The sequence below is a fragment of the Cutaneotrichosporon cavernicola genome (assembly GCF_030864355.1).
Source record: "Cutaneotrichosporon cavernicola HIS019 DNA, chromosome: 1".
Taxonomy (NCBI): domain Eukaryota; kingdom Fungi; phylum Basidiomycota; class Tremellomycetes; order Trichosporonales; family Trichosporonaceae; genus Cutaneotrichosporon; species Cutaneotrichosporon cavernicola.
This window is the reverse complement of record NC_083393.1, coordinates 378527-406431: the sequence shown is the minus strand read 5'-3', so window position 1 is coordinate 406431 and position 27905 is coordinate 378527. Positions and strand designations below refer to the sequence as shown.

Genomic DNA, 27905 nt, shown 5'->3' with positions numbered 1-27905 from the left:
CCTCGGTTGTGCCGCATCTTTGTGATGGGCATACCGTAACCGTAACCGCGACCACAACGGCGTGCCGCGGTTGCGGATTGAGCATGTGAGGCACACCCCGGGACCAAACAATTTGTTTTCAATTCAACAAGGCAGTTTCATTCCACGTGCTACAATAGTACAGTAGGTAGATTCGTAGATACGCTGTAATTCTATTTCTATGGCGAGGGCAGCGAGTGGTGTCGCGCCCGCCTCCTGCTTCCCCGTTTCCAGCTTTGAGCCCGGCCTGCGGGCTGGTTGCAGGGCTTTTATGACCGTTGGAGGGGCGAGACGTTCCAAGGCGGACAAGCTATGAACGATCTCGATGGGCCAGATGAATGGCAGAGTGGTTATGCACAGGGCATTGTCACAGGTTGCAAGATCACAAGAGGCTTAGAAGCCGTAGCCGAGAGCGCGGCGGCCGCCCCACGACTCGATCATGGTGACGTTGCCGCCGTCCTCGAGGGCGATGGGAGTGCCGTCAGCCGGAACGTGAGGTGGAGGAAGGCCGGCCTCGAAGCTGGCCCGCTGGAGGGCGACGTAGGCGCGGTTACCCTCGGTGGCGGGGAGGGGGTGGACAGGGAGGAGGAGGCCGCTCGCGTCGGCGGCCTGGAGAGGCTGGCCAGCGTGCGTGGCCAGCACGTCTCCCGGAGCGAGGGAGATGGTGGCTGGACGAACGTGGACCAAGTCCGCGTCAAGCTCGGGCTTGGTGCCGGGAGCGCGCATGGCCCAGTTCGAGGCATCGGTGTAGCCGGTGGGAAGGTAGAAGGAGATACGGCTCTTCTTAGGGGCGAAGAAGGGGCGGAGGAGGGCGTACGTCGCGGCAGCCGACGAGGTGGGCACCTTGACCTCGGTGCGGGCGAGGGCGAGGTAGGCGTGCACCGGAGTAGAGGGGGAAGCGGTCTCCTCGATGGCCCAAATGTCCTTGCCGACCCAGGTTGGCTGCTCCGGAGCGACGGTCGCTGCGTCGATGCGGACAAAGGCGCCCTCGGGCGTCGAGGCGGGAATGAAGGCCTTGAGCGCCTGTCCCGTTGCGCTAAGAACCGAGGGGTCGGCACGTGCAGCAATCTGCGCGTCGGTGTAGTAGGTTGGCGAGTGTGCGCGCGAAACCAGAGCCTCGGTGAGCTCACTGGCCCAAGCCTCGGCAACGGGGTCACGGAGGACGTCGCGGATCACAATGCTTCCGCCGACCTTGAGTGCCTTTGCGTTATTGGCGTCGGCGATGTGGTCGCTGAGTGTCTGGAACGTGACTTCAGTAGCGATGGGCTGGAGTCAGCCACAAATTAATGGTTCCATTCAAGCGACCTGAATGGCAACTTCTTTTGATCGGCAGGAATTTTTGCCGATCACACAAGCTGCCATCACACGACGCCACAAGGCACTCACCTGGTCAGCGAGGTCCTTGAGAGTAGCGTCCCATGCGGCTTGGACCCATTCGCGGCCCTCCTTGGTGTTGAGAAGAGACGCGACCCATTCAGTGCGGGTAGGGCCTGCCGGCTCAGAGATGTGGGCCTTGAGGAGCGAGAAGGCGTAGGGAGCCTTGAGGCGGTCAGCCTCGGGGATGTGAGCGAGGGGGTGGTTGTATGGTGGGGCGAGGGCTGGACGGATGGTGTGGTTGTATGACGGGGCGAGGGGGGAGCGGAGGGCGTGGGCGGTAGTGAGGCGGCGGGCTGCGCGGGGCGCGGCACGGGGAAGGGTGGCGAGCATCCTCGGCTATCTGTGATGGGGGGTGGTGGTGGTGGTGCTTGTGGTAGTGCTCGTCAAGAGCAGCTTGGTCTTGGGAGATGAGTTGTACAGTTGTTAGAAGAGGCCTTGAGTGAGTCGAGATAGCAAGTGGGTGGGGGGGATAACGAGTGCATGCAGATTTATCGGGCTCCTTATGGACTCTTTCGCGGTTTGACTGACTGGCAGGGGTTGGCGAGTGGAAAGGGCAAAGGAATGGATGATGAGCGTGTCCGGTATTTTCGAATTTGTGATGAGATGACTGGTATGACCTGTGAGGCATGTTAGGAACTTTTAGGATTGTTAGGAACCAAGCAAATAATCTGCTATTTACTTTAGGTTACTTCGGGCACCTCGGCAACAGCACAAAACCTCGCCTCTGCTTCCCTTTCCGCCCCTTTACTCCCCCTAGTCACTTACCGGCGGCTTTGTTCTCAGCTAGCCAATAGTAACTTTGTCACTGATACGCTTTAATGGTTTGATTGGATACATTCCACCTATGGCCCACTAAGGGTACTCACCTTTTCCAACAGTAGTTTCCAGCGCTCGGGTCGGACCCCGGCAATGATCAATCTGCCATCACTCGGGCAACCCCGGTTCGGATGTGCACGTCAGCCAACGCCAGCCAGACTCGCCCGTCAACGTCAGAGGCCGAGCACAACAGTGGGCTTGTGTCCCGGGGCGAGCTCACCGAGCACACCGAGCACACCGAGAGCACCGAGGTTAACCCCCATCAACTGTTTGAGTAGCTACAGTCTTCTAGCTTCCAAACCCGCCGAAGACGCCGGTATCTCCCGCCTGATTTGTCGTGTGATCACGGAGTGGAGGGCGCTGTGTATGATCGTCAGTGCACAGACAGCTCTGATGTCGCTTAGTCTAGCCGGGGGGGTTGTTAGTTGTTTCTCAGCTCTCATAATCTCATTCCATATCACCCATTCATCCAAGATCACCCATGCTCATATTGTCTTCCCTTCTTCTCCCGATGCCAAATCGTCCGGAAACACCCGACCTACAACTTGTCGGAAAGTCGGAAACTCTAATCATTGTAATCAAAGATTAAGTTTGGTTGTTTACTCTTTTGTTACTGCCTGTGACTTATTGTTGGCTGTTGACCAACATGTTTGCTATCAATCTGGTTCCTCTCACGCGATCTCACGCCTCACGTCACTCGGGCCGTCTGACATGTCAACCCCCTATGCACGATATGTGTTCCCACCCCTGAGGTCATTTTCGAACTGTTAAACTACCTGAATGACTGGCCAGTAGAATCTATTACACTACAAGACAAAGTTCCGAGTCATGATGACATGCGCCGCCCGCAAGCCTCCGAGGCGTTGATGGGCGTAGAGGCGTCGAATCGCCGTTGGAAACAACTGTTGTTGATCTTGCTTGCTATCTCTGCTCCACTTGGCATCCGTGTTCCGGCATCGCACCAATCAACCCGGATCCCCAACCCGGACATACACCGGGTACACTTGACCACGCGCGTCTCTTCGCACATTGCGCGCGACCCTAGCCCTAGCCCGCGTCGCCACCACGCCATCGCGCCACCACGCTCCTTGCACCACAACCTCCCTCCTTCTTCCTGATGCTGTTCATCTCGCTTCTCTTCCTGGCTCTACTGGGCCCCACCTCCGCCTCCGCATCGCAGGCACTCTTCACCTTCCCAAACCTGAACGTGACGTAGTAGGTGCTATTAACGCAGGCCGCCAGGGTCAATTTCGCCATTGACAACAGCTACTATGACCACGCCAACTTTCCTTACCACCCCGCATGCGACGCGGCCGCCGGCGGTCCCGGATGGGCCAAGCCTACTAATGAAGGGGCGTCTGCTTGCGGACAGAGCGTCAAGGAGTTGAACACCAACGCCGTCGTGGCCATGAACGTTACCTGGCTCAACTCGGACGGTTACGCGTCCAGGCTTGAGAACCTGTGCGGAAGGGAGTGAGTCCAAGCGCAGCGAGCGCAGCGAGTCGGTGCCAGGAGGGCGAGGAGGGCGAGGAGGAGCATGAGCGCAGAGAGCAGACAAGAGCAGCGGTGGGCAGAGCGGCGCGCGAGGCAGGCGGCGTGGGCGAGCGGCCAGTGCGGGTGATGGCCAGTGCGGTGTCGACTTGGACCAGACTCGGCCTGATCCGAGCGGAACCTGAGCGCGTGGGTGCAGTGGGCAGCTCGCAACTCGAATACTCGATGCGCCAATCTCGCCCCTGACCCGATGCGATAGGCGAGGCGGACGCGACGTCGTCTCCCTCGCCAATTTGCCAACGTATTTTCGAACTCTGCCCTCGGCAACTCGCTCGCGCTCGTGTATCTCGACTTGGACTTGGAGGCCAAGCTCGCCAAGGCGAGGCGCGGCCATGCGATCAGGAGAGCCATGTTGATCGCTATGACGCTGCGGGCCGCGCGGGGTGCGGGGCGCGGGGTGTTGTACGGGGCATTGTGCGGCCGCGGCTTGTGAAGCCGCGATGAAGTGCTGATGCTGGGCGTGTTGGGCCGCTGGGACGGCTTGATCTATCAACCCCCATCTATCCACCTTCCTCCCCGTCTCTGTCCCCCCCCCCCCCCCCCCCCCCCCCGGCCCACCTTCGTCTCCCCAACTCCCACTCTTCCTCGTGCTCTCTCCGCCCTCCACCCCCCACCTCCTCCACAACCCCCACAACCCCCACAACCCCCACAACCCCCAATTGACACCAGAGTCCAAATCTGGAAAGATGGGGTTCAGATCAAGATGAAAGGCGGTCCCTTCTTCCTCTGGGAAGGCTGCCAAGCCTGCGCTTCCCTCCCCCGCATCGATCTCAGCCTGAACGCCTACATCGCCGCAACAGGCGATAAAGAGTGCCACCGCGGCACGGTTGGCAGCTACGACGTCTACGTCATGGACAACTTTGTGCGGCGCGCCTCTGCTGGGAGGATAACTCTCAACCCATCGGCATTATTGTTCGGTCTCGCCTTCGCGGCTTTCATTTAGGTCTATTTGTATGTATGAGCACAGGGGACGTTGTACATGGCCGCCCTCACTACTTAGAGGTGGCCGAGGCAAGAGCCGATAAGGGCACCAAAGGCAAGGCTGGCGGCGACGGCGAGGCGGATCTGGGAGCGGCGCGCAGCTTGCGACTTCTTGAATGGCTGGGTGAGCGCAGACTTGGGAGACGGCTTACGCTTCTGGCATCTGGCCCGGTACCATTGGCCTTGATACTTGACTCCATCTCCTCGGGGGTGGCGGTCCCACTCTCCTCGCGAATCTTATTATACTCGTTGACGTCCCCGTCCGCCGCAGCGCAAAGCAGGGCCACCTCGCGGTCGACAGAATTCTGGCGCACGCGGTGGGTACGGACTTCATCCGCCAGGGCGTCAATCGCGCGTAGGAGATCGGCTTCCTCGTGCGTAGTGTGCAGTATACGCTGGAGGAGGAGGTCGGTGCCGTATGCGGTGATGATGATGACGATAATGAGGATGAGGCCCATGGTGGTTGGGGGTGGGTTGGGGGGGGGGGGGAGGAGGTAGTAGAGGAGGGAGGAAGGAGGAGGGAAGGTAGTGAAGATGATTAGATGACTAAGAAGAGACGATGTTGAGCTGTTTTGCTTGGGCTGGTGTGGCTAGTGTTGCTGGTACTGGTCGTACTGACGTTGTGTTGAATCGGGACCGAGCAATGAGAGTGTGATTGTGAACTGTAGAAGGTTGAGAAGCAATTCGTATAGTCGTATCAGAGATGTGAGTGTGAGTGTGAGTTTGAGAGTGTGAGTGTGATGGTTGCCAAGTTTGAGTAAGATGGATCGGCCAGCGGCCAGACGTGCAAAGCCGCAAGCCGTGCAAACCTTGCCCTTTACTCATTCCTCTTTCCTCGTGGCTTCTGTCACATCCTACATGTCCCATTAACCCTTTTCTAATGCCTCTGAAGATATCCTGTAACATTTCAATCCAACGAGCAGCTCGGACGAGCCTGACTTTTGTCACATTTGTCGTACTGAAAGGGATTACGCCCCCTCGCACGGACCTGGTCCCGACTGATGGAAAACACCAAGGAATCCGACGGTCGAGCTTTGGAACCTGGGCTCAGTGAATCAGTGGACAGGTATTCGTCTTGTGAGTGTACCAGTGTATACTGAACGTTGGCATGGAGTGTGACAGAAGCAAGAACAAGAGGTGGCATGTGATTGTCAAGTGTGGGTGACTGGCGGTGACGCCTCGTGGCGGGTGCGCAGCTTCGTGCCCTCGCACCCTTGTATCGGTGACAGAGGTGCGACATGAGAGAGCCTCAAATGCGGGCACACCTCCCTGCTCCTACAAGTACCTCATCCTGACACAACCCCGAATCGAACAAGAATGCTTCATAATTTCTCGCTAACTCCCTACTTTGCCCGCGCCTCGAGATCCTCGCGCCGGCTCCTACTCTGAGGGTCGAAGAACGGCCGCTCGCCAAGCGACACAGAACGGGTACCCTCCCGCAGGACGCCATCGAGGTCAGCCGTGGCAGCATGGAACGTCGACCGATTATCCCAGATAGCGAGGCTGTTCTTCTCCCACCGGAACCGCACCTGTATGTCGTGGTTGGCGCTAACGTGGTCGAACAGGAACTCTAACAGCGCGTCACTCTCGCTCTTGCTAAGCTCAAGGATACGGGTCGTGAATGCCTTGTTGACGAACAAGCCCTTCCATCCCGTGACGGGGTTGGTACGGATCACCGGGTGGACCGCAAGCAGGTCCTGCCCCACATTCTCGGGCGCACCGCGGGGCTCGCGGACTGGGTTCCCGCCATACACGGCGTTGAGACGCAGAAAGTTCTCGCCCGAATGTTCCGCTTTCAGGCTCTCGAGGAAAGATTGGAGAGGCGCACTCAAGCGATCATAGGCATCGTACGCCGACGCCCAGAGTGTATCGCCCCCCACTGTGGGGAGGGTACGTATCACAAGACTCGCATAGTCCGAGGGCACATTCTCAAACGTAATGTCCGAGTGCTATGTCAGCCCGCCCAAAAGAATACTCACCCACTGGTCCCGACCGCGTCGGCGGTTCCGGATATCGCCGTCTGATTGCTTAAACTTATCGCCAAAGACAAACTTGTTGCTGACAATGCTGATCTCGTCACCCTCCACTTGGCCCGGAAGGGTGAGGGGGTGCACGTGTAGCTTTGATGAGGGTGGTTTGCCGCCCACCTCACCAAGAGCTTGGACCAGGGTCTTTTGCTCGTCGGGAGTGATGTCCGCTTCGCGGAAGAAGACGACACCGCGCTCGGATACCAGGCGGGCCAGAGCAGCAAGCTTGGCCTGGTCCGATAGAATGTCGGCGATCTGCAGGCCGCCAGAACGGAATTCGGTACCGATACCAGGCGTATTGTCAAAGTGTGGGTAGGCACGAAGATCCACGAGGGGGGTGGATGCGAGCTGAGTCTTGAGCGACTCGACGGTGGTGACCGGGTTGGTCTCGACTGCGGTTGGAGCCATCCTGCTACAGTTGACGGCTGGTTGAGGTGATCTGTGTTCAACTGTCCTTGACCTAGATATACCCTTCCAGTTGACAGCTCCCCCCGACAGCTCTACTCGGCAGCTCCACTTGATAACCGAACCCCACCTGTTTGACGACGTCACGCCATGTCTCGCCGTATCGACCGCAAATGGCAGTCGCATATGTGACATGGTTGTGTGAGCAATGCCGTTTCCGGGCCTGTACATCCCGGCTTCCCAAGCCGGCAAGTTGGCGAGGAGTGGCACCCGTCAGTACTGTCCATCTGAGAGTGGATCTTGTATGGGACACATCTCGCCACCTCGACTTAGCACAGGATCTGAGCAACAAGACGCCGTGGATATGCCGAGTTCAGCACACTCTCTTTCGCCATCGACTGCCTGGGGCACGATACTTGCCCAATACCCCTGATAAACGCAGCCCACGGGGTACGCACGTTTGTATGCCGGGCCGTGCACATGACGACAAAGCAGACATGTGGACGTGCTGGTGGTGTGATGGTGTGATCTGGCCGCAACATGTCGTAACCTGATTCACTAGTTTAGAGTCAGGCACGGCCCGCGTCTAGTGACCAAGTCGCCGCCACTCTACATCCGAGACACAACAGTGCTGGACCGCTGGCGTACTGTGGCGACGCGGTGATGCATATGGTTTTTTCATAGTGTGCGACGTTATCGCGTACCCTTGCCCACAACGGGGAATGGCGACTTTGGGCGATCGCGAGTCGTTCGACATTGTGTGTCGATAAGCTTCTCGGGCCACATAAAAGTGGCGGGGACAGATATGGCAAGCACAGCATCATGTCCCTCCCACCCCCCCTCATATCTGACAACTCAGGCTTGACGAATCCTCTCGTCAACGCCCCGGGCGTCACTGCCCCACCTAGAGTCGAGTCGGACTACTCCAGCGACGAGGAGAGAGTCAAGGACGTCAGCCTCTTCAAGTCGGCCGAGTCGAGTGCTGAGCAGCTCCAAAAGTGCGCACCATCCCCGCAACTCTGACGATAGATTCTATGAACCCCCAGACAGCTGGGAGAGCAAGCATCGCTGGGATCCTACCGCAACATGGACCGAGGAGGAGGAGAGGATTCTTCTGCGCAAGATCGACCTCCGCGTGGCGTTGGCAGCATGCGTGTTCTTCGGATGCCTCTGTCTGGACAGGAGCAACATATCAAACGCTCTCAGCGATAACATGCTCAACGACCTCGGACTCACAACATACAACTACAACATCGGGCAGACAATCTTCTACTGTGCATTCTTGTTTGCCGAGCTTCCAAGCCAGATGAGTGCGTCTCGCTCTCTAATCGTGCTGACCAGCTCAGTCTCAAAGAAACTCGGGTCGGACGTCTGGATCCCGATCCAGATGATGTCGTGGAGCGTCGTTGCTATAAGCCAGAGCGCGCTCACTGGCGTCACTGGCTTCTATGTGACCCGCGCCTTGATCGGGCTCATCGAGGGCGGCTTCATCGCCGACACGATCCTGTACCTGTCGTACTACTACACGGCCAACGAACTCACCATCCGCCTATCGTACTTTTACATCTCGCTCACGGCCACCAACATTTTCGGCGCGTTCCTCGCCGCCGGCCTCCTCCAGCTCCGGCACGTCACTAGCACCGCCGGATGGCGGTGGCTCTTTGGTATCGAGGGCGCACTCACGTTCCTCATTGGCGTCTTTGCCTTCTTCTGGATGCCACCTGGCCCAACACAGACCAAGACTCGATGGCGGCGCAAACCATGGTTTTCTCCCCGCGAAGAGACGATTATCGTCAACAAGGTCATCCGCGACGATCCAACCAAGAGCGATATGCATAACCGTGAGGGCCTGAGTCTCAAGCAGCTCTGGCTCAGCTTGACAGACTATGATCTCTGGCCAGTATACCTCCTCGGCATACTCTGGGGCATTGCGCCTGGCACAGTGCAGGCGTACTTTACCCTCTCTTTGCGCGGACTCGGCTTCAACACGTTCCAGACAAACCTCCTCCAGATCCCTTCGCAGATTGTCACAATCCTCACAATCCTCATGCTGGGATACACTTCGCGGCGGGTCGGCGAGCGCTTCCTCGTCGCCTCAATCAGCCAGTACTGGCTCCTCGTGTGTTTCATTGCCATCGTCCTCGTACCCGATTCGCTGGACAAGTGGGGCAAATGGGCGCTCTTGTCCCTCACAATCGCGTATCCATACCCTCATCCGATCCTTGTTTCCACGACATCCATGAATGCCGGATCGGTACGCACGCGCACAGTCGCCAGCTCGGTGTACAACATGTTCGTGCAGAGTGCGACTCTGGTCGCGTCGAATATCTACCAGCCCGACGACGCGCCCCATTACCACCGCGGAAACCGGATTTTGCTGGGTATTATCTGCGCGACCATTGTCGGATTCTGGTTCTCCAAGGCGTGGTACGTCTGGCGTAATAAACAAAAGACCAGGATGTGGGATAGCTGGTCAGCCGATCAGAAGGAGGAGTATCTCCGTACCACGACCGACGTGGGGAACAAGCGAGTCGACTTCTTCTTCAAACATTAGAACGTAGACTTAGATGTAGGTAGAGCTGGGACGAGAGATAATGAGCGGAAGAACGGATCAGATGAGTTAGTGTTGCGGCAGGATTCCAAGACATGGGTTGCTGGCGCGTACTTGTTCTCTGCTTGATCAATTAGTACGTTGGTGGGGCTCGAAAGTGACCCTGATGTCGGCAGGATCGGCGCCTGTCCATCTCCAGAGCGCCAGAGCCCCAGAGCCCCAGAGCGGACCGGTCACCCCGACAATGGGGCGATGGGGCGATCTGCAGAGATCGGCGCTCAAGGGCTCGGACCATCCAACTCTGCCATGCTATCAGTTATCAGGTGCGATTCTAGCTGCTGCAGAGTTTGGAAGCGCAACTGCTACGTAAAATTACGGCAGTGATTGTGATGCAGATATGCAGCGCAAAGCGAAATGAAAGAAAGATCGGGGTGGGGGTGGGCGGTGGAGCGGCGAGTTGAAGAGCGGGACCAACTCCCGCGTAAACGTGGTGGGTGAGCGGGCCGGCGGCTCTTCCAGGAACGGGCGTGGGGTTGGCCAGTTGGGGTTTGACCAACTGGCTTGTAGGCGTCATCAACCCCACCCTCATAATCTCACAACTTGCATCCTCATTCTTCTTCATTCACAACAATGTTCGTCTAAAACAGACAAGTACAGAGCTGATAACAGGTCGCTCCAGACTGTTCAGACTACACCATTTGCAGGGCAGAAGCCCGGTACCTCGGGTCTTCGTAAGAAGGTGAGCTTCTTGAATGGTGGGAGAGGGAGGTAAAGGATGATGGATGGGGGACGGAGGACGAGGAGGAGAGGGGGAGCAGTGTACGAGCTGGCGGCCGCGCTGCAGTTGCTGCTGTGGGAGGCGGGGCTATGCAAGGTGCGAAACAGGAACGGTGCGGTGCGCCGGCGCCCCTGCTCGCATCGCTTGCTTGCTTGCTCGTTCCGAGCGTGGCTATCATTCAGAGTGTGGGAGTGCAGCGCGGCTCCACACCTCCAAGACTCCAGCCGCAGCGGGCGGGGATACTCCACGACTTGCCTTCCTCGGAGACTTTGTCGCAGACGTGGCAGGTGAGACCCCGGATCCTTGCCCATCTCCTCCACCCGGCCCGAGCTGGATGGCAAGGTAGAGTGCAGCTCATCGCCTTGGTTCGCCCATGTACAAGGCTATTCACCTTTTCTCCTTCTTAGCGCTCTCAGGCTCGCCTCTGGGCAATGATCTGATGTGCACGCCTGCCCTCCTCACCTGCAACGCACTAACTCCCAGGTCAAGGTGTTCCAGCAGCCGCACTACACCGAGAACTTTGTGCAGGCCATCTTCAGCGCTATGCCCGGCGGAAGCGAGGGCAAGACGGTTGTCGTCGGCGGCGACGGGCGCTACTGGAGTCCCGAGGTGTCGCAGGCCATCCTCCGCCTTGCGGCTGGCAACGGCATCAAGCACGTCATCATTGGCCAGGACACGATCCTGTCCACCCCTGCAGTGTCAGCGCTCATCCGCGAGCTCAAGACGGACGGCGGTATTCTGCTCACCGCGTCGCACAACCCCGGCGGCCCCGAGAACGACTTTGGCATCAAGTTTAACACGGCTAATGGCGGACCGGCGCCTGAGGACGTCACGGACAGCATTTACAAGATCACGACGACGATCAAGGAGTACAAGTCGGTCGACCTGCCGGATGTGAGTGTGATTTGTTTGTGGCGCTGTGGCGCCTAGCTGCTGGCCGCGCTGCAGACATTGAGCGCGCTCACAGCTCTGCTCACTCGCTGCGCTCGTTCGCTCGGCTAACCCCAGCTCGACCTCTCCAAGATCGGCGAGTTCACCCACGGCCCCCTCAAGGTCACCATCGTTGACAGCGTCATCAACTACGTCAAGCTCCTCAAGGAGATCTTCGACTTTGACATGATCAAGAAGTACCTCCACGAGTCCTCGCCCAAGCCTTCGGTGCTCTTTGACGCCCTCAACGGTGTGACTGGGCCATACGGCCGCGCCATCTTCGTCGAGGAGCTCGGCCTTCCCGAGAGCTCGATCCAGAACTGCGACCCCAAGCCCGACTTTGGCGGCCTCCACCCCGACCCGAACCTCACCTACGCGAGCACCCTCGTCGAGAAGGTTGACGCTGGTAATATTCTTTTTGGCGCCGCCTCGGACGGTGACGGTGACCGCAACATGATCTACGGCGCCAAGGCGTTCGTCACGCCTTCGGACTCGGTCGCCATCATTGCCGACTGGGCCGAGAAGGCCATCCCCTACTTCAAGAACGGCCTCAAGGGTCTTGCGCGCTCCATGCCTACGTCGGGTGCCATCGACCTTGTTGCCAAGGAGAAGGGTGTTGAGGTGTTCGAGGTGCCCACTGGATGTGAGTATGGAAGTGGAGGTGGAGGTGTGGTGGAGGTGCAATTAGCCTTATCAGGCTTACGGCGATCGCCGCTGTGGCTCTATCTTTCTTGACCACCCTCTCCGTGTGTTGCGCTAATCCCCAGGGAAGTTCTTCGGCAACCTTATGGACGCGGGACGCCTCTCGATTTGTGGTGAGGAGTCGTTCGGTACCGGTTCCGACCACATTCGCGAGAAGGACGGAGTTTGGGCCATTGTCGGTGAGTAAAATTGCCTTGTCTCGGGCTCGTTTCCGGAGGTCTTGGACAATCCACACATTCTGGAACAGTGACTCACCCCAGCTTGGCTGTCGATTCTTGCCAAGGCCAACGAGGAGAAGCCTGGGCAGACGATCAACGATGTGCTCCTTGCCCACTACAAGAAGTATGGCCGTTCGTTCTTCTCGCGCTACGACTATGAGGAGGTCGAGTCTGAGGGTGCTGAGGCGATGATGGAGCACCTGCGCAAGCTGTTTGCGTCCCCGGACTTTGTGGGCCAGACGCTCAAGGCAACGACGTCTGACACTACGTTTACGGTCGGATCGGCCGACGACTTCAGCTACACGGACCCGATCGACGGCTCTGTGAGCAAGAAGCAGGGCCTGTACATCAAGTTTACGGACGGCTCGCGCGTCATCTTCCGCCTGTCTGGCACTGGCTCGTCGGGCGCGACGGTGCGCCTGTACGTCGAGAAGTACAGCCGTAACGAGTCCGAGTACGGTGACGACGCGCAGGTGGGCCTCAAGCCACTCATTGAGGTTGCGCTTGCGACGTCCAAGCTGCAGGAGTTCACCAAGCGTGACAAGCCGACCGTTATCACCTAATTGATGTTTGAGGCACGACGGGAGTGACGAAGAATGCATGAAATGACGGACGCGTCGTTGTTGAAGTGGAGTGCTGTACGGAGTCTCCACGGCCCAAAGCCGCCAAGGTTAAGCCCAAGGTTAGCTCAAGCCCGGTGTCTTTTTTTGCGTGCTGTGGCGCGTGATAGTGGCCATCTGTAGAGGGCTCGTCGGCTCGTTGTGATGCAAGAGCAGGAACGAGGGTTTAGCCAAAGAGCTAAGGAATGCTGCCACGCACGCATGCCCCCAGTGATGTGCAACAACGAGGTCTGGAACGCGTGTCTTTGTGCCTGCTTGTAATGGTGGTTCGATCCATTTGATCACTCATCTCATATCAGAGCGCGTCACAGTAAAAGGAACGCGGAAGAACCGGGGTGGGGGGTGGGGGTGGTCGCGTACTCCACTGCTGCGATTCTGGTCTGGACTCTGGATGGCCCAACGACGCCCAACGTAGGATGAGGAACCTACAGATGCGGATCTTTTACCGGTTTCTCCACAGTCTGTAAACGTTGGATCCATTATATCGATCCCGCAGCTGGAAGGCTGCGGACAGGACCTAGACCCAGACCTGCCTTATGGCATAAGTAGGGTGGGGGCGATTCCATGTCCAACTGACCCTCGAATCCGGGACGTCATGCCGTACCGTAAACCGGACCGCCAGCGGCGCCCGGGTGGAAGCGTGGAAGCCTGCTTCGTGCCAGTCTTCCGCTCTCGGCTCCGCAGAGTTGGAACGCGGTGTTACCACTACATGTGGGTGTGGGGATGAAATGACATGACAACTTTACCCGTGAGACATTCCGCTACAGCCGCCCGGCACGGTGCCGATGGCCGGTCTTGATCTTTGAACCTCGAAACTCGATTGCGACACGAGACGAGGGTACCTTGTACCCTTGTACAGTATGGGCGACGAGGAACCAGCCACTGCCAAGTATAGCTTATCCACGATCCACGCCCAACTGGTCGTCTATTGAAGAGGCAGGTAGCCCGCATTCAACTCGAATATTGTAATGCTGATGGCTGATGGCTCATTTCCGCCTGCCGGCATCTCTGCTGGAATGGTTCAGCCGTGGCACACGAGTCCCCGTTCTGAGGGTTAATATCAGCCAGCAGCCAAGGTTGGGCCTGTGAAGCTCCGTCATCACCATATCATCAATTCAATCCGGCGCCACCGCCACCGGATCTGACTGGTTGCACATGATGTCTCGCTGTGATTAAGGCAAAGCATATGATACATTACGCAGTAACAGACTTTGGAGAACGGATCAGCTGGAACAAGCTGGCAGCGATCGCTTGTAGATTCCAGGGATCCCAGGGAGAAGGGAGTGTGATTTGGAGCATGGAGAGGCTTGGGAACCCTAATCCCTAGGCGGCCATAAAATGTCCACTGTACGATGAAGATAATTGAGGGGCATGAGGGGGCCTGGAGGGCCTGGGGGGCCTGAAGGGATTGGAAAGGGCCAGTCGTCGGCCTGCCCATCCATCGTGCCCAGACTCTTGACAAGGTGTACAAACTGTGCCTGAGACCAGACACACCGCAACCTTGAGCCTTGACCTTTAGCCCTCCCTTCTCCCTTTCTACCTTCCTCCCTTCCTCCCTCACTCCCTCCCTCCCTTCCCCCCTTCCTCCACCCCTTTTCCTCTTCCACCTCCAATACCCCAACCGCCCTTGAGCCTTGCTCTGATCCCACCTTCCCTCTCTGTGTGCCAGCCCATACAACTGATGGAACCCTGCACTCACCCTCCCAAGTCACTGCCACTGCCACTGCCACTGCCACTACCACTACCACTACCACTACCACTATCAACTTGTCACTCTACAGCCTTTGTTCATCATCTCCTCTCATCCTTCATCCAACTTGATCTCTCCAGTCATCCTCCTTTACTCGTCAAAGCACGGTTCATACCTCCCCAGGTCTCTTCATCAAACAGTGCCGTTCCCACCGCCAGTCGGAATCCAGGACGCGTGACGAATCCCCACCCCACCCCCCTCAGTCTCGACCCCGTTAGTTTCGGTGCCCTCGACTTGTATCCTTGCCCTCTGCTTAGCTTCTGCCTCGCCGCTTTAGAGCGTCGTAGCAAACCCCTCGTGTTGAGCGGATCCTTGCCAGTATCAACACACAGACCACTCTAGGAAGCTACCAAGTTGCATTCAACACGACCTAACAGGATCCAACAATCCGGCACAACCACCACCATCACACCACCTCCTTGTCATTACCTTCATTCATCTCTCCATCGCAACCCGTATCCAACCTCTCTACGTCGCTCTCTCCCTTCCACTCGGCAGCGCTCGTCAACGCACCGACCCTCCCATCCGGCGGTGACTCGGCAGGCATTGGCAACCACATCTGTGCCCCCAACGCGCCGCTGAGAACCGCCTACGCCAGCACCTAGCCTTCGCCTCCCTACCCCCTTCCCCATTCACTCTCCAGCTGTCGACCACCCCTCGTCGACGTCGCCGGAAACACTAGGGTTCGATACCTTGGACTCTCCACCTCGCTCTCACTCTCCTTTCCTACCAATCCCCTTCTCCTTGACTCGGCACCATGGACATCATCAACGAGATTGTCACGCCCAACCCTGCCATCCAGCTGTGGCCGCGCCAGGCGCAAGAATCAGGCAACTGCATCGATTGCCCAGCTGAAATACCACGATGTTCGTGCAAGAAGAACCAAGTTTGTGTTCAAGTCCCCAGGTAAGTTGTTGCTGCAACTCCACAGTCTCCCGCACCCAGCTCACCAACCAGGCTATGCAATGTTTGCGCGACGGTCCGATGTGATACTGTCTCGGGGGGCAGCGGCGGTGTTAATCCAGGCGTGATTGCCGGACCAGTTGTCGGTGCAGTGATCGTCGCCGCGAGCTTGTGTCTCTTCTGGTGGCTTCGGCGTAAAAAGGTATGTAAGGAAACGGAAACGAGAGACAATTGTCTGACTTGACAGAGGCGCGACCTTGCCCGTCTCGAGGACCTCGCGGACCGCGCTCGCAAGGGCGAGTCTTCGGCGTTTCATCTTTCCAATTCCGGTTCACCATCGACCTCGCGTCATCAGTCGGCACAGTTCGGTGCGCGTTCCTCCACCAGCAACGGCTCGCAGTCCTCGTCGCAGCGCCTCCCCAACGCACCTGTCGAACACGAGTATCGTGACGCCAACGGCAACACGGTGCGCGTCTACGGCAAGCGCGGGGCCATCAACGCGGATCCCAACCACCCCGACAACGGTGGCTCGGGCGACCCCTTCAGTGACCACGCTCGCCTCTCGACAGACCGTGCCGAGAGCGGCCACTCGACCAATGTCGTCCCTATTCACTTCGTCCCAAGCCAAGACTCGCCCACAGCCCGCGCAGGTCAGCCATCGAACGCAACGCAGCAAGCGGCTGCGGCACGAACTCTTGATCAGGCGCGGCAGAACCTGTGGCGTCCCCGTGCTCCTCCACCTCGTCCAGCCCGTGCTCCCGACCTCGACCTGCGTCTCAACCCTATGCAGCAGGCCGACCACAACCAGTTGTTAGGAGAGGGTAGCTCGTCACGCGACTCGTTCCGGTCCGGCATCTCGGTTACCCCTTCGTTCCTTTCGGGCGCTACTGGCGATCTCCACATCGACGTGCCCAAGATCATGACGCGCCAGGCTGTGCAGGTCGGTCGTCTTCAGGCTGCCGAGATGGTCCAGTTTGGTGTTCAACAACCCGTTTCGTTTGATACGCAGCAAACCGTTAGTGAGGAGACGACGTCGTCTACAGGGTCTGATCCTTTCACCGAACGCCATGCCGAGATGCTCAATTTGACGCCTCCCAACACCGCGACTCCACACGCTGGTGGTGTTCCGGCGCAGTCGAGCACGTCGCTGGCATCTCGGGCATTCGATGATGAGGGCAACGTATCCCAACCGAGCCCGACCGACCTCCGTTTCTCGATGGGATCGCTGGCATACGACCGTGCCTCGGTGTCCACTCAGGGTACCAGCAACCACAACCATGGCCGGTTCCTGAGCCCTCAAGACCAGCCTCCAGTTCCCAGTCTCCCTGCCGGTTATGAGCGACAACGTTTACAGTCAATGTCTTCGTACAAGTCGACTGGCAACGACTCGCTCCTCGGCTCTTTCCCCATGATCCCTCCTGCATCTGGTAATACCAATGCGTCCAACACCGACCTCTCCTCCCCACAGATTGGTTCTGCTCCTCCTACAGCCTACAAGGCCACTCCCGGCGCAGGCGCCAGTACTGCCCCTGGTGGGCGTCCTCTCACTACCGCCTCGGCCCACTCTCTTGCCGATTCGTTCCTCGGTCGCTTCCCATTCGTCCCCCCCAACGTCGACGCAGACGGTTCTTCTCGAGCCTCGGAACAGGCTCACCCTTCCCGCCTGACACTTGGGATGAGCAACGTCTCGGGTCTCGGCGGGTTCGAGTTTAGCTTTGACCGGTCGGGAAGTAGCGGCGACGAGGCCCCACCTCTTCCAACCGGCCAAAGGAACGCAGAGACCGCGACGGCATCGGCTGCATCGGCCGCACCTCCTTCTCCAGCCCAACTAGCGTCCAAGGGTTAACTGGGGCCGGGACACTGTGGTGCACCACCACTCGTAGGATTTTCCATCTTGTAGGGATGTTGTGATACGACCCATCTTATGTCACCTTGTCATAACCAGCTTTTGCGGATCTGTCAAGTCGATTAGAAAGAGGAGACTTGGATTAGGAAACCCCAGAGTGGAGGAGGACGATTGCGGAAGCAGATTGTCTGAACGGCGACGATTTCGATTTTGGCCGATCATATGCAAAGTCCAGTTCGGCACTGCTGCTTCATCTCGTTCTTCCTGCCATGTCGACCTTTTCGCGCACTGGCGCTGCGGCGCTCGCGCGCGCTTCCTTCGCGTCGACATCACGTGCGGCTTCGTCTCGAACGTATGTGGCGATCCCCGCGCCCGAACTCGCGAACGCCAAGGGGGAAGTCAACTTGGCCATCCGCACCTTTGATCGCATGCGGAACATGACCTATGCGTTTGCGATCGTGCGCGCCATCGAGGCAAAGTACGGTGTAGTCCTCAACGTCGAAGTCCTTAAGGACGCGGACACGCTGCGCCCCGCCAACCGTATGTTCGTGACGCTACTCAAGCCGATCGAGCTGGAGGGGGAGCAACACTTTGAGATCCCCGCACCAAAGTACAACCCGGCCGAGTCGACTGGCGGCGTGACGCTTGCCGAGGTCCAGGCGGCCCTCGGTCCTGCCCAATCGATGGACGACATTGAGGCAACCGAAGGCGAGATGCCCCGCACCATCAAGTTTACTCTCGAGCCGCGTACTGGCCGATTCCGGGAATTCCGCTACATGCGCTACGGCAACCGTCGGTCGTACGGCGAGATTCGGGAGGACAACGAAATCGTTCGTGCGCTCGAATCCTTCTCTGGCGGTTTCTTCGGTGGTCTCTCGGGCGTCTCGGACAAGTTCAAGGACCTGATCACTGAGGCAACTGTCGACCCACGGGAGAGGAAGGCGGCCGAGGAGGCTGAGGAGACTCTCCGCGCCGAAGTCGCAGCCGAGGAAGCGCAGATTGCGCGCGACCTCGCTGCGCAGAAAGCCAAGCGGGCGGCGGCGGCTAACGCCGCTGCTGTGCAGGCTGTCGCCGTTGAGGAGGTCCATGTCAAGGAGGAGGAGGTCGTCGAGGACAAGATTAGCCGCCTCGAGATGCTCAAGAACCGCGCGCTTGAGGCTGCGCGCCGTAAGGCCGCTGCGGACGCTGAGGCTCGCCAGGCGGCCGTCGCGTCCAAGGCGGCTTCGGCTGCGGCTAGGGTCCAGGCTGCGAAGGCTGAGCCGGCGCTCGCGGCAAAGGAGAAGAAGGAGAAGGAGACGAAGGAGGAGCCAACGGCCAAGTCGGCCTGGCGGTGGTTCGAGAAGAAGTAGATAGATGCATGGGTTCGTATCGTAGCTTGCAAAGTGCGCCTTTGACCGCAGCGTAACGCAACAGCTGTTCTTGTCCATCGATCACAATGGAGATGGAGGAGTGGGTGGAGCGGGAGTAAATGAATCAGACCACGTGGCGTTTTGCCACCAAGTTGGAGGTATGGAGTTGTTATCTCGAACTGTTCAATCGAGATCTTGACACTTCCCATCCACCCCCTTCCCACCAACGACACGCAATGTCCCAAGCCCACCGCCCAACATGGAACCCAACGATGGGCCGAGAGTCCAAGGCCGGCACGCAGCAAGTCGCAAAGCTCGCCCTGGCCTCGCACACCAAGCTGAAATTCCGTCAACCGGGCCAAACGACTTCGAGCGACGTTGCGCGGCGCGACCTGCGCGCGGAGTTGGCTGCTGCTGAGCGGGTCGCAGATGACAAGAAGCGCAAGGCAGCGGGACTGCCTCCATTAGTGATTGGGAATGGGAATGATGACGGGGAGGACGAGGCGGCGGCGAAGCGCCGGAAGGTGCTGCAGGAGGCTGCGGAGTTGGATCGCGACGATTCGTCGGACGAGGACGATGAGGACGGAGAGAAGGATGAGGACGATGAGGGCGACAGCGATGATGATTCGGATAGCGACGATGACGACACTGCGGAGCTCATGGCTGAGTTGGCGCGGATCAAGGCTGAACGGGCCGAGGAGAAGGCTCGGTTGGTGCGTACTCGTTCCTCCTTTCTTTTTCCCTCCCATCTTCCTTTCCCCCTAACTCTCACCTTCATTTCCTGCTTACCACCACACTCTCCAACTCCAAATCCACTGCCCTCTCTACCCCCAGGCACGTCCAGCTGACGACAGGAAGCAGAGGCGAACGAGGGCGCAGCCCGCGACCGCGACGAGGAAATCGCGACGGGCAATCCACTGCTCAACCTCCAAGCTGCTCTGGGCCAAACTCCAGCAGTATCCTCATCGTCCGCAGGCTTCGCGGTCAAGCGCCGCTGGGACGACGATGTGATTTTCAAGAACCAGGCGGTGACGCTCGACAAGCCCAAGAAGGGCGAGTTTGTCAACGACCTTTTGCGGTCCGAGTTCCACAAGAAGTTCATGCAGAAGTGAGTTGTTGTGCTGACGAACGTTGACGCCAGGTTCATCAAGTAGTGGCCTAGGGTTTAGAGGCCTGGAGGCTCTGTTGTCTGTAGTCGATGCACATATATGCGATGCCAAACGAGCTGGTGTTGACGGTCACTGACGAGCAGACATGTTGCCTCGCACAACCTCTTCTCCCCGTCATCAGTCCGCAACCCGTCTCTGCCGCAGCCAGATCTGCGGTCGTGCCGGGATACCTTTGATAACGAAGTTCTCCGCCCTCGTCTTCTCCTGTTGGTGTCCATCGGCATCTCAAGCACGCTAGCCTGAGATGAAATTAATCTCTCCTCCTCAACTCCTGCTGCAGATAGCACCATCTACACGCAACTCACCAAGAATGGATTGTTGATCTTGTCTGATATGCCTCGGACGTGAACAACAAGTCGCGTCATCCCCCGTTGTTATCACCCAGATGGAGCCACTGTACGCGGTTCAGGTAACCTGAATATTCAAGTGCCACACGGACGGTCATAAGTCGGCGAAATGGTGGTGTGTTGGCATGGCGCAAGGTACCCGGATGAGGCATCAGCACAAGGACGAACGCCGTACCGGTCCCTGGCTGAAGCAGCGCGTCGTAAGCTCGCGCACTGTATGGCATTTGAGCAAATGCCACACACAGTCCGTGGGCTTGGCGTCCAAGTTCTGCAGTCAAACACGGCTTACGGAGGGAGGGAAACGGAGATATGGAGATACGGAGGAGCTGAGTAGCCCAACTGGCAGCTGGCAGCTGGCAGCCCTCCTAACCTGCCTAATGAACACACGGCTGTCACTGTGCATTGGTTATTTAGTATCCATTCAACTCGTTGCGTATATGGAGCATTTCATTCAACACAAGGTGGTGTGTCCATGATTCATGATTCAGATATTCACACATGCATTGATCCACAAGTCCACAATCCACGGCCCCACACTTTGGTCAAACCTCGAAAGGACACTCGATTCGCATCCAAGACAAGGCAAAGACAGGGCCCAAGCCATCCAAATCAACCATGAGCCAGTACGTCAGTATAACAGTTGTTCACAATAAGGAGGCCCAAGCCATAGTCAAAAGGTGTTGTAATGGTTTATCAAACGGAAAGGAATTCCGTGGTTGACTATGAGTATAAAAGGACCTCGTCTTTAATGCCCAGGCACCCTCGAAATTACCCTGATAGTCGCGAATTCTTACTCTGCTGTTGTGCCTTTGATCTGAAACCCTGAATAACTTGGTACGCGTTATTCAGGAAGTAAAGGGATCAAGGGATCCCGTACGGTGTCAGTCGTTACTCTCCCCTTGAAGGCAAGTTCTCTCCTCGCCCACCAATGGGTTAGGGTTAGTATGTACTACGAATCGCTGCCCAGCCAGCCACCCGGCGGGCCGTAGGGTTATAGCCCTGAGGAGGAGTTTGTCAGAACGCGCCGGAGTCATTGGTTTGGCGGAATGGACGGATGCCAAGACAGTCGTTGAGGGGATGGGAGATCGGGGACCAAGGAGAGATGAGCACCAATGGGCCAGATTGGGGCGAGGAGAGGCCGAGTAAAAGGGGTACAGAGTGAGCAAGGCTGTCTAAGGGAGCAAGGAGAGCGACGACGCGGGCAATGGGTTAGCCAACACATGACCCTACTCAATTTGTCGCTCGAGTTGGTTTGTCTAACAAACTCCCCCTTTCTACCATTTACTTGACCACCCTCACTCTCACTCTCACTCTCACTCTCACTCTCACTCTCACTCTCTCTTTAGCACGGACCAACAACCGACCAGTCCCTATCTAAACCTCCTCTGCCTCGTCAACCCGCTACCTCGTTCTCTTCAACACTCCTTTATTTGACACGCTCTCTCAAAGCATAGTCTGTATCCTCTACTCTATTCCTCATCTTCCTCTACACAACACAAACCAACAATGATCGCCTCGTACGCTCTCGCTGCTCTCCTTCCCCTCGTCTCGGCTGTGAGTATCAATAGCACCAACGCTTGATTCCATACCATACCACACCAGTACAGACAGAAACTGACCACCCCTGCAGAAGTGGGCCGCCTACACCATCTCGCCCGCTGCCTTCCCTGACCTCTGCGTCGTCTCGAACGGCACTGCCAACGGCGACAACCTCGTCCTCGGCAAGTGCGAGGGTGCCTCCTCGATCTGGAAGTACTCGGACGTCAACGGCAAGATCAAGAACGGCAAGCAGTGCATGGACGTTAGAGACGGTGTTGAGATTGACGGCACCCTCGCCCAGACCTGGGACTGCGCCGTCTGCAACGACCACCAGTCGTTCGACTTTATCTCGCCCTCGAACAACTCGATCTTCCAGGTCCAGTGGACTTATGCCGACTACTGCCTTGACCTCCACGAGGGCAAGGGTGTTGTGAGTAGCAAGCCTCTCATGGCACTGTATATTTGAATCATGACTGACAATCCGCAGGAGGGTGCCACCATCCAGATCTGGAAGTGCCTCGAGTTCAACGACAACCAGAAGTGGATTGTCGGTGCCGTCAACGCGACCGCCGCCCCTGCTCCTTCGACCGGTGCCAACGCCACCGCTAGCGCCAACGCCACCGAGGAGGCCGACACCAAGGCCCGTCGCGCCCACCAGAAGCGCCGCACTGCTCACTAAACGCTGGCTGGTCCCGCGACGAGGCCGGAACCTCTAGAGGCCTGGTCTGCGCTCGATCCAGGTGATCACTGTGCGCCAAGCCGGTCCGCACGACTCTCTCCACACCATTGTCACGAACCTTTCTCCCCTTCTCCCTAGGTCTTTTGGCTAGGTGCTCCGTCTGTGACGGAGCGGCATGCACTCGTTTTGTTAGGGCGCGCCACTGTGTTGCATATGTCGATGTGTATTGCTGCCGTGTTGCTTGCCCTTTGCAGTGTGTTGCTGGCGTGGTTTGTGTTCTTTGGCTGTGCGTAGCCTGTGTCAGCTGGTTGGTTTACAGTAGGTTGCAAAGCTGTGTGAGGGGTCAAGGCACGTCCCGTCTCTCATTCGGGTGACGTTTGTTCATAACGGGAGTCGAGTCGAGGAACGCGGTGCCTCTGACTTGCTGCAATCTTACTGTTTCCAAGTAATAAACGCCTTGGTGAGGGAGTTCTACTTGATAACATTCGAAAGGTTCTCATGAAAGCTTCTGGCGCCGACTGAACATTGCATGAGGACGGTGTGTACAACTGACGGGCCCAGCTTGCTTCAATGCTTCCCGCCAAGCACCAAACATCAACTCCTGAAACTTCAGAGGCACCCGGAAGCACATCAACCTGCCAAGCCACGCCGTGCCTTTGGGACAATTCGAGGCGGCATGAAAACATACTCAGAATGGTTTGGCCTGATGACTGGGCGGCCGACATTGCACGTCATCTCCTGCGAGTGCAGGTGGAAGGGGGATGGAATGGAATGGGGTAAGACGCAGCAGTGAAGGAAGGGTGGCAGTCCTCGCCAAGCGTTGACAGTTGGTCCCTGGGTTGGAAGGCAGTACTCTCCGCCACCAGCTCTTGCGGGAGTGTGGATGAACCACGTTCGTGCCAGAGGCATCTAGAGGTAATTATGGGAGCGTGATTAAGAATGGTGGATCTAATCTCCTAATCATCTTTAGCCTCCCACAGTTCTGACAAGTTGACAATAGACAAGCTGACAATTGACAAGCTGATACTTACAGTGACAGACACCAGTTGCCCACACAGCATTGCAACTCCGTTCTGGCGTACCGCCACACATTCCGCAACCCCATAGTTTGGTGACAGACCCGTTGGATCCACTGATGAGATCGGTTCACTCCCGACTCCCACATCCAGCCCTCTTTACGTTCTTGCCATTGACTAGCTCGAGCTGGTCACGGGTGCACTGATGACCCCATCATTTCTGACGTTCCCAGTCGCCCATCTTCTATCCTGTCGGCCGCAGGACGGTCCGTCGCATGAGCATGCCGCAAGGTCTGTGCGTACGCCACCGACCAGGCCAACACACAACACTTCACGTCGTGTACTGTATCAACTAGACTGTCACTATGCCTGAGCCATACGGCTCGTTCTCTTGGATCTGTACGTCCCCCACCCCCAGTGAGCTAACGCAGGCCAACACGCTCCGCTGCCCGTGTGCAATATCCTCTTCCGGGCAGCGTGGGACGCTGGCGCACTCACCACCCTCTTCCCCTCCAATTCCGCCTTCTTTGCTCATTACAACATAGTGCGTTCGTCCGGAGTGGGCTGATGACAGACTAGTACAACCCTCGCGTCGGACCTGCACGCGCGCGAGGCTCATATAGCTGCCGGCACCGGCCTCGGTGCCAACTGCGTCATTCCGCATGTTGGGGCGCGCGGTAGCATAGGCGACATTCGTATGTGCCTTCGCTGTGTAGCTGATACAGTGCTGGTCATCGTGTCTCTCTTCTCTGTCGTCGTTTCGCTCGCGCTAGTGTTCCGTTCCTTCCAGAACAAGCTTCTTGGCGTAGGGACTACCGAATTCAGCTTCGTCCTTGTTGTATGCCTCCCCGCAACAAGACTGACAATAGACTTTCGCCCTCCACTCGGCTCTCCAAGCCATCACGCAGTCCTCAATGCTACTCCAAGGTGAGACTGATGAGGACGTTCTGATATCAGGTTCCACCGCCCTCCTGATTCTCTCTGCTCTTCACCTCGCCGTCGTCGCCATGCTTATGTGGCTGCTCCTCTGCAACACCATGGTGCTGTGGGGCTCCTACGAGTATGTTCTCTTCTGACTTTGCTAAACCCAGTGAAAGGAAGACGGTGTATCTCGGCATTCTGAGCATCGGCTCGGCCGCCACCTTTGGTGTGACCGTCTACCTCGCCCTCGCGACGGGGTACCGCTGGACTCACGTGTTCGCGTTCGACCCCGAGATCCGCAGCATTGCCCTCTTCACGGTTATACTCGTCTGGCCCGCTTTGTGAGCTACATCTCGCTGTAGCTGATTCTAGTGCGCTAGTCGCTACCTTCTTGACCATGTTCTACGTCGCCGAGTACCGTATGCACGAACGCGAGCCCGCTTGTGAGCTGATTGATTCGGAGATAACTGATAGCAGTATGGTTACTCGGCAGCGCGAGTGCCCTTGTTGCGGGACAGGCTGTGCTCTTTGTCGCGTCGCAGCCTCTGTGCCAGGTGAGCATATACAGTATGGAAGGTGGTAGCTTACAACAGGCGTCCAAGAACATTGTCAACGGCTCCTTCATTGCCGCACTTATGAACCTCCTCTCACTGGCCCTATTCTACCGCGCTTGGAACGTGAGCCGCTTGCGACCTCGTCTCCAGCTAACCGCAGAACATGGGCGAGGCAAGCTGGTTTGCCACTCAGGCCTGGAACCCCCGCAACTCGTACGCCTCTTACAGATACTAAAGCTTTTCTGCAATATATTACAGTCCTTCCCTTACTTGCCCCCCATTTCCTGTAGTTCCATTGCGTTCTCGAGAATAGTTCGTTCCTTGTCCAAATGCATGGTTGTTTGCTTGTTATCCTGCAGCCTGCCCCACTCTGACGAGTGGAGGGCGGGATCAAAATGTAGCTGGCCTGTCAGACTGTGACGTGGAAAGGATGACATAAACATGGGGATACACACGCAATCCTGGATATATGGAACCCCTAAGGGGATGACCTAATAGGGGATGCGCTATATGGGGGTGGAATCAATAAGGATCGCCATACAAGGGAATAGCTGGAGGCTCGGGATATATTGACATGGCCACACATGTTGACACAGACAATGTTGAGGTGATTGTCTTCATACATCATCACAATAACATCAACATGGACGGGACCGATCTCAGCCTCAACTCCCCCGAAGGAGACGGCGACGAGTTTCACCCACGCGGGCGTGGTAGGGGGCGTGGTAGAGGCCGTGGAAGGGGGAGGGGTACTGGCCGCGGCCGAGGAAGGGGGAGGGGAGCGGGTGGCGCGCGCTCCAGCTCGCGTATCAGCCAGCGCGCTTCTGCTGCACCGACCAAGCTCAAGATTAGCTTCAAGGCTGGTGGAGAGGCCAGCGCATCGGCAGGACGCCTAAACTCCTTCCTTGGCGAATATGACCGCGAACTGGACGAACATCCCGACGAGCCGCTGGCGTTCGAGGAGCAATTCATCTTGCGCGTACCGCAGAAGGTCGCAGATGGAGTTGGTGGCGAGCCGGGACTGCGGGACTTGGTGCGAGGGAAGGGCAAGGGCCTCGATGGTGTCGAGTTCAAGTTTCTCGGTGAGTAGAAGGGAGGGCAGCTGTGGAGAAGGTGTCAGCTGATGACAGACACCCGCCGAGCCGCGTTCAAGATCAACGGCGTGACGTACTCGGCCAAACTTGTTGATCTGCCCAATATTATCGAGGCGCAGAAGACACACGATAGCCGACACCTGTTCAAGGCCGCCGATATCTCGCAGATGCTCCTCGTTGAGAATCCTGTGCGCGACGAGAGTAGCATTACCGCATCAGCGCTTAACGTCGACGACTATATCTGGCCACACGGTATCACACCTCCGATGCGTCATGTCCGCAAGCGCCGATTCAGAAAACGCTTATCGCGCCGCACCATCGAGGTCGTCGAGGAGCAGGTTGAGGAGCTGCTCAAGAAGGACGAGGATGCGGACGACAACCCCCAGATCGGTAAGTGGTTGCCTGTGACCTTCCTCGATATGTACTGTACTTACACGTAGATCTCATCGACGTCCACCACGACCCCGAGGTCCCAGACTCATACTACGTCGAATGGTCGGCTGAGGATCCGTACGCTGGCTGGCGGCAGGGTGAGGCGACTTCCGAATGGGGCGACGGGTACGAGGATCCTGGTTCCGTCGCTACGGGCGCAGACTGGTACGACGAGGAAGGGGAGGAGGGCGAGTTCGAGGAGGGAGAGGAGGACGACGACGACATGGACCAAGACCTTCAGGCTGCGCTCATGGAGACGATGGAGCGAAGCTCGGACGAAGGGTCAGACGACGGCCTTTCAGACGAGGAGGACGAGGACGATGGCGGCGCCGAGGATGACGACGAGGAGACATTGGAACGCAAGGCCAAGATCAAGCAATACACGGGCGAAATCAAGCAGCTCGAGACACTCATCGAGAAGAAGAGAACTGGTTTCACGGGCGGGAACCCGATCATCACCAAGCGCTTTGAGGAGACGATCAAGGGCTTGCAGGACGACATCAGCACCAAGGTCGCTGCGCGCCAGGTGATCCTAGACGCGATCGAGAAGGAGCAGTCGGACGCGCGCGCCGCCGCCGAGGCCGCAGCGCCCAAGGCGCCCGAGGAGCCTGTGGACGATGGCGACGGCCTTTTCGAGGAGGAGGGGGAGATGGACAGCAATGCCACTCCAGCCGCCACTCCCGGTCTGCTTGGCGCAACGCCAGCTGCGGAGGAGTACGACGACGACGACGACCTATTCGGCGATGCCGACGACGGGGAGAGCGATACGGGCACGGCTGTTGCCAACACTCCCATGCCGCAGATCGAGGTCGACGTCGACATGGACGTCGACGCCGACGGGCTCTTTGGCGACGATGGTGATGGTGATGGCGATGTCGATGTCGAAGTTCAAGTCGAAGGTGTTGGGCACGAGGTGCTGCTTGAGGAGCCCGACGACGAGATGGCTGCCATGCTCCAGGCCGAGCTCGGCGACGATGACCTGTTTGACGACAAGGGCGACGATCTCTTTGGCGACGACGGCGAGACTGCCGCGACGGACGCTGCGGCGGCCGCGTTAGACGAGTTTGCTAGAGAGACGGACGCCGCGCTCAATGCCAGCCTGGGCGGATTTGCAGGCGTTGAGGGCGGTGTTGGCATGCGGCGTCTCGCCAGCGGCGTTGCAGACGACGACGACAGTAGTGTGGAGGACAGCGACGACAGCGATTAGAAGTAGCCTGTACATTATGCATGTTGTAGCGATATCCCGACTGGTACAATTCGCCAGCTTGGCTTCCCCATTCTTCTGACTGGCTTCTCCAATGAGCCATCTATCACTACTGTCCTCAGTTTCCA

The 27905-nt window shown here is 57.8% G+C and overlaps 10 protein-coding genes across 10 annotated transcripts; 7 read left to right on the top strand and 3 right to left on the bottom strand.

The window, feature by feature from the left end:
* Window positions 1-411: 411 nt before the first annotated feature.
* On the bottom strand, window positions 412-1725 carry CcaverHIS019_0101580 (uncharacterized protein; the record flags this gene model as incomplete). The annotated part of the gene is made up of 2 exons (XM_060597211.1): window positions 412-1284; window positions 1405-1725. 2 exons carry the CDS (start codon window positions 1723-1725, stop codon window positions 412-414), a joined length of 1194 nt encoding a protein of 397 aa, XP_060452706.1.
* A 1603-nt stretch (window positions 1726-3328) lies between these two features.
* On the top strand, window positions 3329-4705 carry CcaverHIS019_0101570 (uncharacterized protein; the record flags this gene model as incomplete). Its single annotated transcript, XM_060597200.1, has 3 exons — window positions 3329-3426; window positions 3478-3684; window positions 4432-4705. The coding sequence occupies 3 exons, from the start codon at window positions 3329-3331 to the stop codon at window positions 4703-4705; spliced, it is 579 nt and encodes a 192-aa protein (XP_060452705.1).
* Window positions 4706-4758: 53 nt separating this feature from the next.
* On the bottom strand, window positions 4759-5201 carry CcaverHIS019_0101560 (uncharacterized protein; the record flags this gene model as incomplete). The annotated part of the gene is made up of 2 exons (XM_060597189.1): window positions 4759-4854; window positions 4896-5201. The coding sequence occupies 2 exons, from the start codon at window positions 5199-5201 to the stop codon at window positions 4759-4761; spliced, it is 402 nt and encodes a 133-aa protein (XP_060452704.1).
* Window positions 5202-6086: 885 nt separating this feature from the next.
* Window positions 6087-7178, bottom strand: CcaverHIS019_0101550 (uncharacterized protein; the record flags this gene model as incomplete). Its single annotated transcript, XM_060597178.1, has 2 exons — window positions 6087-6692; window positions 6723-7178. The coding sequence occupies 2 exons, from the start codon at window positions 7176-7178 to the stop codon at window positions 6087-6089; spliced, it is 1062 nt and encodes a 353-aa protein (XP_060452703.1).
* Window positions 7179-7997: 819 nt separating this feature from the next.
* On the top strand, window positions 7998-12917 carry PGM2 (uncharacterized protein; the record flags this gene model as incomplete). The annotated part of the gene is made up of 8 exons (XM_060597167.1): window positions 7998-8173; window positions 8205-8485; window positions 8522-9602; window positions 10396-10465; window positions 10988-11398; window positions 11513-12077; window positions 12202-12315; window positions 12397-12917. The coding sequence occupies 8 exons, from the start codon at window positions 7998-8000 to the stop codon at window positions 12915-12917; spliced, it is 3219 nt and encodes a 1072-aa protein (XP_060452702.1).
* Window positions 12918-15481: 2564 nt separating this feature from the next.
* On the top strand, window positions 15482-17473 carry CcaverHIS019_0101530 (uncharacterized protein; the record flags this gene model as incomplete). Its single annotated transcript, XM_060597156.1, has 3 exons — window positions 15482-15630; window positions 15682-15829; window positions 15875-17473. 3 exons carry the CDS (start codon window positions 15482-15484, stop codon window positions 17471-17473), a joined length of 1896 nt encoding a protein of 631 aa, XP_060452701.1.
* A 269-nt stretch (window positions 17474-17742) lies between these two features.
* CcaverHIS019_0101520 (uncharacterized protein) lies at window positions 17743-18822 on the top strand (the record flags this gene model as incomplete). The annotated part of the gene is made up of 1 exon (XM_060597145.1): window positions 17743-18822. One exon carries the CDS (start codon window positions 17743-17745, stop codon window positions 18820-18822), a length of 1080 nt encoding a protein of 359 aa, XP_060452700.1.
* Window positions 18823-19058: 236 nt separating this feature from the next.
* Window positions 19059-19976, top strand: CWC15 (uncharacterized protein; the record flags this gene model as incomplete). Its single annotated transcript, XM_060597134.1, has 3 exons — window positions 19059-19535; window positions 19677-19930; window positions 19964-19976. The coding sequence occupies 3 exons, from the start codon at window positions 19059-19061 to the stop codon at window positions 19974-19976; spliced, it is 744 nt and encodes a 247-aa protein (XP_060452699.1).
* Window positions 19977-21844: 1868 nt separating this feature from the next.
* CcaverHIS019_0101500 (uncharacterized protein) lies at window positions 21845-22556 on the top strand (the record flags this gene model as incomplete). The annotated part of the gene is made up of 3 exons (XM_060597123.1): window positions 21845-21892; window positions 21969-22307; window positions 22365-22556. The coding sequence occupies 3 exons, from the start codon at window positions 21845-21847 to the stop codon at window positions 22554-22556; spliced, it is 579 nt and encodes a 192-aa protein (XP_060452698.1).
* Window positions 22557-23937: 1381 nt separating this feature from the next.
* CcaverHIS019_0101490 (uncharacterized protein) lies at window positions 23938-27780 on the top strand (the record flags this gene model as incomplete). Its single annotated transcript, XM_060597111.1, has 14 exons — window positions 23938-23971; window positions 24004-24116; window positions 24147-24267; window positions 24298-24410; window positions 24442-24499; window positions 24530-24632; window positions 24664-24834; window positions 24866-24936; window positions 24971-25047; window positions 25087-25170; window positions 25208-25260; window positions 25849-26129; window positions 26178-26531; window positions 26582-27780. The coding sequence occupies 14 exons, from the start codon at window positions 23938-23940 to the stop codon at window positions 27778-27780; spliced, it is 2832 nt and encodes a 943-aa protein (XP_060452697.1).
* Between the last annotated feature and the right edge of the window lie 125 nt (window positions 27781-27905).